General features: G+C 32.9%; 1 protein-coding gene across 2 annotated transcripts; it reads right to left on the bottom strand.

The window, feature by feature from the left end:
- Positions 1–5,584: 5,584 nt before the first annotated feature.
- LOC123894932 lies at positions 5,585–9,126 on the bottom strand. Of its 2 annotated transcripts, XM_045945068.1 has the most exons (5): positions 8,632–9,126; positions 7,348–7,658; positions 7,047–7,166; positions 6,408–6,561; positions 5,585–5,758 (listed from the first exon to the last, which is right to left on the bottom strand). In XM_045945068.1, the coding sequence occupies exons 2-5, from the start codon at positions 7,416–7,418 to the stop codon at positions 5,627–5,629; spliced, it is 477 nt and encodes a 158-aa protein (XP_045801024.1). In that variant the 5' UTR covers positions 7,419–7,658; positions 8,632–9,126; the 3' UTR covers positions 5,585–5,626. The 2 variants fall into 2 exon arrangements, with proteins under 2 accessions (XP_045801024.1, XP_045801025.1); XM_045945069.1 differs by lacking the exon at positions 7,047–7,166 and having other exon boundaries at positions 8,632–9,101.
- Positions 9,127–9,524: the final 398 nt, after the last annotated feature.

Here is a 9,524-nt window from a genome sequence, read left to right as displayed (position 1 = left end):
CAATCACAAGGAGGCGGTGAAATTGGTTTCCTCGAATTAGGCATTCATAAAATTGGATACAGAGTTTTAAAAAAAAATTAAAACTACAAAAATTAAAATAAATTAGAAAATTTGTACCTGGAGTCAAAACGAAAGCAATGCATATAGTTGCAATGAAAAAAAACATGTGGTTGATGCTGATAGCCATGTTTTCTTAGAAGATCAACAAACAATTTTTTTTTACTAGAGATCAAAAAACAATTAGGGGTATTTATTGAGACAAGTACGGAAGTTGCCAATTATTAATAAAAAACATTAATTTTGGTCAAAGAAAAACATTAATTTTGGTCAAAATATTAATAAATGCAAAAAACATTAATTTTGGTAAAAAAAAACATTAATTTCAAAAAAAAATTAAAAAAGAAGTTTTTTTTTTAAGAAATTAGAAAAAAGGAATTTTTTTCCGTTAAAAAAAAGGAAGTTAAATATGCAAATAATATATTTAATTTGTTCCTGCTTTTTTCTTTTTTAAATATTAATAATAAAAACATTAATTTTGGTCAAAATATTAAAAAATGCATTATTATTGCATTCAATTTTACTACAAATTATATTTCTTATAGTAGTAACATTATTTGTATGGATATTATTTTATAGCTTTTTTTTTTATACAAGAGAGGGCAAAAAGCCCGATATATATTATAGATTTGATAGTCTCATATGGTTATTGATAATTAATTTAGTCAAAGTGATCGAAAATAAAATATGTAAAGAATGTGTTAAAAATAACATATTTTTATCAACTTTTTTTTGGTTACATATTTTTATCAACTTTAAAGCAAAAGAAATTAATAAATTTAGTCAAATGCTCATTTTGAGGTTTACTAAATTGTACTTTTTTTTTTTGAAAAAATTAAATTGTACATATTTGACCAAAAAACATTGTACATGTTTTACAAAAAAAAACTTTTAATATTATGTAGATATAAGCTTTTTTTTTATAACAAATAACAACTCATAATCATTCAATAAAAGGGTAATACAAAGAGGTAATGTTTCAAAAGTACATCAGTTAGGCCAAGAAATGACTACCCTGACAAACGTATGAGCTACCATATTCCATTGTCGCTTAATAAACTCCACCACAAAGTTTGGATTTAACAACAAAACATTTTTTTGATATGCCAAATAAGTTTGGATTTAACAACAAAACATTTTTTGATATGCCAAATAAGTGAGCTAAATTTTGAATTGCTTCCACTACACTCTTTGAATCCGTTTCAAATATTACATGAGATAGACCTCTTTGTTCCATTTCTTTCAATGCATCGAGTAAGGCCATTGATTCTCCCTTCCACTATGGAGCAATTCCTTTCCATCAAGTAGTTCATGAACTTACAAACAAACCAATGGAGTCACTTCCAAAAAAAAAAAAAAAATTAAAAAATGGACAAAACCTAGCATTGAACCTCTAAATCGGCTCAAAATCAGTAAAAACAGAACTTCTTTTTATAATTTTTTTTTGGGTCATGCTAACCGGTGCCCCCAGGCACTGGTTAAGGAAACCAAAAAAGGAAATTTTAAAATTAAAAATAACACTGTTTACACTTTCGAGACGTTGACTGCACAAACTCCAATGTAATATTACTATATTTGGTTCCTTAAAGAGTGCCCCGGGGACACTATTTAGCATTTTCTTTTTTTTTTTACTACTATACTTGCATTGGGAAGCATTCATCTCATTATTAAATGGGAGAATATTTGACCCCACAGCAAACTCTTTTTTTTTTTTGGTAATAGGGAGGGCCTAAGCCCCAAAAAGAAAAGATTACATAGAAATTATTCTAGGGGTGGTTATCCCCAACTCATCAGCTAACAATAACTCCTTAATCGGAATAGGACAAGAATCATAAAATATGGTTTCACGATCTAAATGACAATCAATATTCGCCATAGCGTCTGCACACTTGTTTGATTCTCTATAAGCATGCTCAATTTTAATTTCCCAATCCAAATCCAACATTCGCCGAATGTGTTTCACCAAAAGGTAATCCAACCGAGCTACTAAATCTTCCGGTCTTGATCGCCTGAACCACAACAACAGAATCAACATTAAGCTCGACCGCCGTAAAACCCAACCGCCGCGCATAACTCAATCCTTCAGCCACTCCCCACAACTCTGCAATAATAGCACTACAATTTCCTAATCATCTAGCAAAACCTCCCAACCATTCTCCTTGGCTTCCCCGAATAATACCTCCACAGCCTCCTCTATTTTGATCTTTACAAGCTCCATCAGTGTTAAGTTTAACATAACTACCACATGGAGGCTTCCAACTAATGTATACAAGCATATTATTTTTAATTCTCATTAGCCTGTTTGTTTTGTTTGCCTGATAGTAATCATTCACTCTTCTATATACATGTTGCATTGCATAAATTGGTCTAGTAAATTCAGCATCATGAATTTCTTTATTCCTCCATGTCCAGAAGCAATGACACGCCGTAGCCCAGTAATCACACCATGCACTATCAATTCTTCCTTTTGCACCTTTGCTCAAGTTTGAATATATCCATTGTTGAAGGTTCTCCATAAAGAAAGTGTTTCTATCTTCCAATGGAACAACCTGTAGCCAAAACTTATTCACCAAATTACAGTCTCTCAAACCATGTATGGTAGTTTCCTCTACATTCCCGCAATAGTTACACATAGCATGACCAAGTCCCATTCGACTCTTTCGACTATTCGTAAGCAATCTGTCATAAGTTAGTAACCATACAAAGCAACGCACGCGCTCTGTCACATTCAACTGCCATGTTTTTTTTCACATCAACTGTGCATTTCGTCGATCAAAACCGCATATGTGCTCATACATAGCAGCAACAGAAAACTCATTATTATTGCCTCCAATACCTGCTGGTTCATCGCAACCGTTAACAGCAGATGGCGGTAAAATTGATGCTATTTTTCCTTGGATATCGCTTGGCATCCAGTCCCGAAATATCTGCCAGTTCCATCTGCCGTCTTCATCCACCAGATCACTTACGCGTGCACCATCCAGGTAACTCGGAACTTCGCAGTTCTGCGCAACATGATATCCAGGTTCTATCCATGCTTTATTCCACGCATCAGTCGCACACCCATCTCCAATGTTCCAGAAAGTATTATTTAAAAGAAACAATCTCAAATTGATCAAGCTTTTCCAGAAATTGGAATCAGAGGACCTTGTATTCATCTCTATAATCAAATTATTTGATCTATATTTGCCTCTTAAAACCTCACACCAAATTTGATCAAGCATTTGCAAACACTTTGTTTTGGTGTACATTTCAGCAACACCTTACCCAATTTATTTATAGTGAAACCACCTCTCAAATTTTAGTGAAACTAGCAATGTTGCACTAATCTCATACTAGCAATGTGTACCTGGATGAATGAATGGTTTAAAGGTTGATCTTGAATAGTTAATTTAAGAGCCTAAGAAGAGAAGAATAGAATTGAAGGAACAAGATTAAGCTTGGAGGTTGAAAGGAAAGTGAAGAACTTCATCAACAATACTTCAATCAACTAATTTTCACCTTCAATTCGTTCAAGGTGAATTCCTTATTAGCCTTTAATTCTAGATATAGTTTGAAAATGAGTTTAAGTGTTGAGTATGAAAGTGTGAAGAATTATTATTTGGCCATGCATGTAGAAAATTAGGGATTTCAATACCAAATTTAGGATTTACCCAAATAGTGAATTTATAATTAGGAATGCAGGGGCTAGGGCTCCAACCCCAAACACTCCACTTATTCACTTTAAGGATTCGTTTGATCTGCAAAATATAAGTACGAGATAGAACAATACATGACAGTACAAGACATAACAGCACATGACAAAGTTTAATGTGTTGAACAAATTTTGTCTTTGTACGATCGATGTTTGGTGGACAAAAGGTTAGTTTGGTATTTTAGACAACCTGTACAGAGGACAAATAGTTGTCCCAAGGTTCAGTGGGGGACAAGAATTTAGGTTTTTTCCCAGTCCCTTAGCCCCCAGTTTGTCCTGTCTCAGAAACAGCTTTGTTATCAAACACACTACAACTGAAATTGTCATGTCTAATCCCTTATTTTTTGGCGAATCAAACGCATCCTAAGTGTGAAATTTCCTGTCACTATGGTACCTTACAAAGAAAAACATTTATGTTTTGTAACATGTCAAAATATAATCAATTTATTTGATTAAGAGACACATAATTATGTAATTTATTTGGTATATTTAAGGATATTTGTTTTTTCTATCTCTAAGTTGTTCATTTCAATTCTTCTATGTTGTGAACCCTGATAGAATCTCGTCATTAAGAATAACTATATTTGTAATTATTTGTATTTATTCTCATTTATATTTGTCATTATTCATAGGCTTGATATACTATGATCATTGTATATATATACACTCTTGAGAACATCAATAAGACAAGCATTCCATTATCTTACATGGTATCACCCTAATCTATTCCTCTCTCCAAATCTTTTTCTATTAAAAAAAAAAAAACAGAAACTGAAAACGCGTACAGTATACGCATAACACTTTCTTCTTCGTTGAGCAATACCAGTCCGTTGCCGCACCTCTCTCTTTTGAGTGTCGCTGCCGACAAACTTGTCCTCATCTCTAATCACGTGAACCACCGTACGATCTCTGTTCCCAATCGGTTCTGTTCCGTTATCTCTGCACGTGTACCTTCGACCATATTTGCCGATTCGTACTCCACCGGCGATAGAACAATTACAAACTATCCTCAACATTTTACGATAGACCATTTCTGACTTTGACTTTTAATAACACGTGGACTTCAATTTTTTTAGTACAAATATTAATGTCCTAATAACAACCTTAAAAATTAGGTTTTTTCTAATTAACCCTCACATAGATTTAGGGTAGTTGTCCTATGCTAACATGACATCAATAAATTCAGTCAAGTATCATGTTATGCCACATCAGCGCAAGCCTATGATAAACCTTATGACACTACTAGAAAAATTAAATTTAGAGAGGGACAAAATCCGTCGCTGAAGTGATGAATTTCCGTCACAAACACATTCAGTGACGGATTTAGCGACAACCCCCATTCCGTACCCAATTTCAACGTCGCAAACGGTTAGTGAGGGAATTTATCTTCCCTCGCAATTTGAGACGGAAATATATCGCCGCAAAAGCAATACTTCCGTCGTTGATGACTAACCAGAAATACAACGTTTGTATTTGGAATTCCGTCGCTGATTAGTGACGAATATGATTTCCATCACTAATTTATGACAGATTTGAAATTCCCTCACTAATAATTGTGACAGATTTAAAATTCCCTCACTAATATTTGTGACGGATTTGAAATTTCCCTCACTAATTACTACAATTTCCTCTTCTTAAATTTCCTCACAAATTTTATACAAATAATTTTTTTTTTTAATTGAAACCATATGTTTTTAACATATACATCACAACAATACAAAACAACCTTCATTAGTATTAACATTGTTCTTGAAATTATAGTTTACAACCAAATTCTCAAAACAAAAATATACTATTTACTTAACTAAGAATTTACTAGTTCTTTTTGTCAAAAAAAAAAAAAAGAAGAAGAAGAATTTACTAGTCCCAGGAACCTCAAAGGCCAAATAATAACTCCCTAAGCAAATGTGGTCCTCTCGAGCCGAACACGCGCAACTCCTCCATAGCTAAAAGCGACTCTCCATCTAATGCACAAATCAATTTCTCATTCGTCTTCAATTGTGTAACCTACATTAAAATGAACAAAAATTGTAACGAACAAAACAAAAAGGCGTAAAACATACGAAAGAAACAAAGCAGATAATCACAAAGAAACAAAGTAGATAGATCACAAAGAAACATAGAAACAAAGCACATAACTAGTAACAACATAGAGAAACAACACAACTCCGAAATTGCTTTATTCTACATATAAAGAAAGCAAAAAACACTGAATTGAGCATCATATTACCAGTTTCTAAAAAATTCAAGATCTTGAAAAGTGAACACCCCAAGAGTAACCCATATTGATTGTTAAGAGAATATGAATGCTTTTTGAATTGATGTGTCATGTAAAGATTCAACCATGTTTGGACAATCAAGTAACAATACAACATAACTATATATCCTAACCAAATACTAAAGACTTGCTTTAAAGCCAAGTTACATAATTATATATCCTAACCAAATACTAAAAACTTGGTCTTTAAAGATTCAACCATGTTCGGACAATCAAGTAACAATACAACATAACGAACTACATGGAAGTGTAAACTGTGAATCACAAAGTAAACACACAATCACAACAATATAAAGATTGGCTAATGGAAAAATTAACACGTGTGCTGAAACAATTAATATACAGCTTCAGGCTTATGTGTACTAATCCAGCATATACCTGAGAAAAAGGGTGACAGATACGCTGTCCCACATCACCTTCACCTCCATCAACAGTAGAATGGATCATCCTCACAACTTCCATGTACTGTGAATAACTTGCATAAACATTCTGGAGCAACTCTGTAAGTCTATCATGGGCTTGACTTATCTCACTGTTCCAATTAGTAACCGATGCTTATGATCAGAAGAAATTAAGCAGACAGAAAGATATATTATAACAAATGAAATAGCCTGTTCACAAATAATTCGTCAACGCATGAACAATTCAAACAAATGAAAGATAAGATAATTACATACAATAAAGCTCTCTTGTTTTAGTATAATTGGACAGTTCTAACTCTACCCCCTGAAATGAGTTATATTTGAGAGTTTTAATATAATAGTTATATCACAAAAGTATATTTTCCAACTCTGTCCTGGAAGGTCTAATCCCATATGTGCATCATTTTATCTAGCTATTATAATTATTACATATTATGCTTTTGTTTCACCTTTGTCTATTTTCTATTAAATGTTGTATGATACCTTTAGTTCTCTAACATCATTGGTGTCAGCAGGATAGACAAAAATCAAAAGTTAAAAAGAAACTATGTTAGAAGTGGTAACAAAGGAGCAAGGAAAAAACAGTGTTTATTACTTGGCGATTAACAACGGCTGGCTGATATGTGCAGAGATTAGGTCCAATGGGGAGGAGTTGAAGAGTCTGGTTCCCAAATATCTCTTGAAAATTTCAATCTGACATTGGTAGTTTCTGGTACTGCAAATTACAAATTTATTTAAGAATAGGAATAATACATGAAACAATACTATTGAAACTCAACACAATCAACACAATGACCAGTAGCAAAAAAATGTATCCAACACAATGACCAAGTGGGCTTATGATAAGACTAATAAAAATGTATCCATTTGTACATAATCAAAACTATAACCCTAACCTTTCTGAACGTCCATCATCAGATGGTAAAACCTTCTGATTCAGACCTTTCTCTGCCAAAACCTGCTCCATTGGCCTTGCCTCGCCAAGTAGATTTGCACCCGTAGGCTTGGCTACATTCCAAAAAACAGCAGCAGTAGGAACATTTTGATTTTCACCGAACGTGGTTGCAAAACAAGCATTGGCCTTATTCTATCAACATTCTTGCTTCTTTCAGTAACATTGTACTCATCTTTCTTCTTATTCCAATTATCCAAATCTATGGTCACCATCACTATCCCTTTTTTTCTTTCATCATGTCTGAAGTCCAACCTGTTCATCAACAGAAACACAATACAAATAACAATAAATAACCCCATAATCGTAGTAATTAAATAGTATCTAAATATCACCATCTCAATGGCTAGTAATAGAATTATTATTTATCTTCTAATTGCTTCTAGAGTAACCAAACTAATCAAAATGCTAGTATACATTTTAGGTTGTTGTACTCTCAGCCCACATAGCCTGATGGGCTTAGCACATTGAACGATCACTTTTTGGATTTTTCTTTTTTGCATCTAGTCCAAGTCCATGAGATCAATACTAGTTATTAATATATGCACAAGACGTATGTCAAAGTCAAAACATTTGGAATCTCTGCTTATTTTCTGATCCAACCTGTGGCACAAGCATATGGAACATTAAACATTATCTCTTTCTAATCTTCACTTAGAAGTTAAAACTTAGTATGTATTTGTTTTCCCTTATCAATCATTTTGTATAGTTTTGTCATGGAATAATCTAGTTGGAACAGATTAGGTGAGAGTGCTTAAGAATAATTTATTGGAAAAGTAGGTTGTTTCAATATTGTGCTTGGTTTTTACAATTAATGTAAAGGAGTTTTGTTTCTTATGTTTAATGTATGACTTGCCTAATTTTAGTTGCTTATGTTTAATGTATCTAATTGCATCTGGATCATATCATCATAAATCAGCATATTCATAATAGTTTTTTCTTTCAATTTTCTCACAATTTCTCTCAACCATTAAACTCATCAAAGCTAAGCTCATAAATTATACCAAAACTTCATCATGGCAAACCTCATACCAGGCATATGAATCAGGAACAATTTCAAATTATGACAATAATAACAAACAATTCAAAACAAAACCAATCCAAGAAACTATCAAATCTCTACTCTGCTAAAATCAACTGTTAACATACACAAAATCAAATTAGAAAATCAAAATGAAGCAGAACCTAAACAATTTCAAATGCTAAACATGAGATGAATTTTACGAACCTTCAGCAAAGTCAATTCAATTTCATTTGAGATCAATTGGAATGGAAAGCGAGTGATCTGAGAACAAATTCCATCTTCACTGTGATCTGAGAGGTGAAATCGATGAAGAAGCTTTGTGAAATTGACGAAGAAGCTTTGTGAAAATTTGATCTGAGAAAGGTTACTGAAGTTATGTGTGATTTCGATTTGAGAGAAATTTCGATCTTCACCGCGATCTGAGAGATGAAATCGACGAAGAAGCTTTGTGAAATCGGTAATGGTTACTGAAATCGATGAAGAAGCTTACTAAAATCGGTAATGTTTACTGAAATCGATGAAGAATTTGATCTGAGAGATGGAAACGGTGAGAACGCGATGAAGAATTCATCTGAAAATTTATCGATGAAGAAAGGGTTTCGGAGAGATGAAATCGACGAACAAAGGACATGTTTGTGAAAATTTGATTTGAGAAGGGTTTCTGTGCGATTTTCTTTTTTGTGACTAAAGTTATAATAACACTCATCAAGTTCAAAATCTAAAATCTACATTAGTGACGGAAATTTGTGACTGTTATGAATAATAATAATATGTAATGAATGTCCATTATTGTGTAGGTTTTCTTGTCCCCTAAATATGTCCTATAAATAGGACCCCTTTGTTACAATGTAATGCACACCTTGAAGAGAATATACAAACTCTAATTTTTCTCTCTTCTCTCCTTCATCTCTATTCTTCTATATTCTTAGTTATGTTTAGATTAGTTTCATAACACGTTATCAGCACGATAGTCTCTCCTCTTTCAAGAAAGGTATAACAACCATGGGAAGTAATAATTTTATTTTCTGTATGATTTTTTATTCTATTTTTTATCGGATCATTTTATTCCTTTTCGTTTCTTTTATATTGATTCACAG

The sequence above is a fragment of the Trifolium pratense genome, linkage group LG7 (assembly GCF_020283565.1).
Source record: "Trifolium pratense cultivar HEN17-A07 linkage group LG7, ARS_RC_1.1, whole genome shotgun sequence".
Taxonomy (NCBI): Eukaryota; Viridiplantae; Streptophyta; class Magnoliopsida; order Fabales; family Fabaceae; genus Trifolium; species Trifolium pratense.
The sequence above is the reverse complement of the archived record's forward strand: the minus strand, read 5'-3'. Positions and strand labels throughout refer to the sequence as shown.

Excerpts from the sequence above, each read along its gene's own strand:
- LOC123894932 (XM_045945068.1), bottom strand. The coding sequence starts at position 7,418 with ATGGAGCAGGTTTTGGCAGAGAAAGGTCTGAATCAGAAGGTTTTACCA. Across the intron at positions 6,562-7,046 it reads CAGCCGTTGTTAATCGCCAA|TGAGATAAGTCAAGCCCATG; the intron begins GTAATAAACACT and ends TAATTGGAACAG. Across the intron at positions 5,759-6,407 it reads TCTGTCACCCTTTTTCTCAG|GTTACACAATTGAAGACGAA; the intron begins GTATATGCTGGA and ends ATTTTAATGTAG.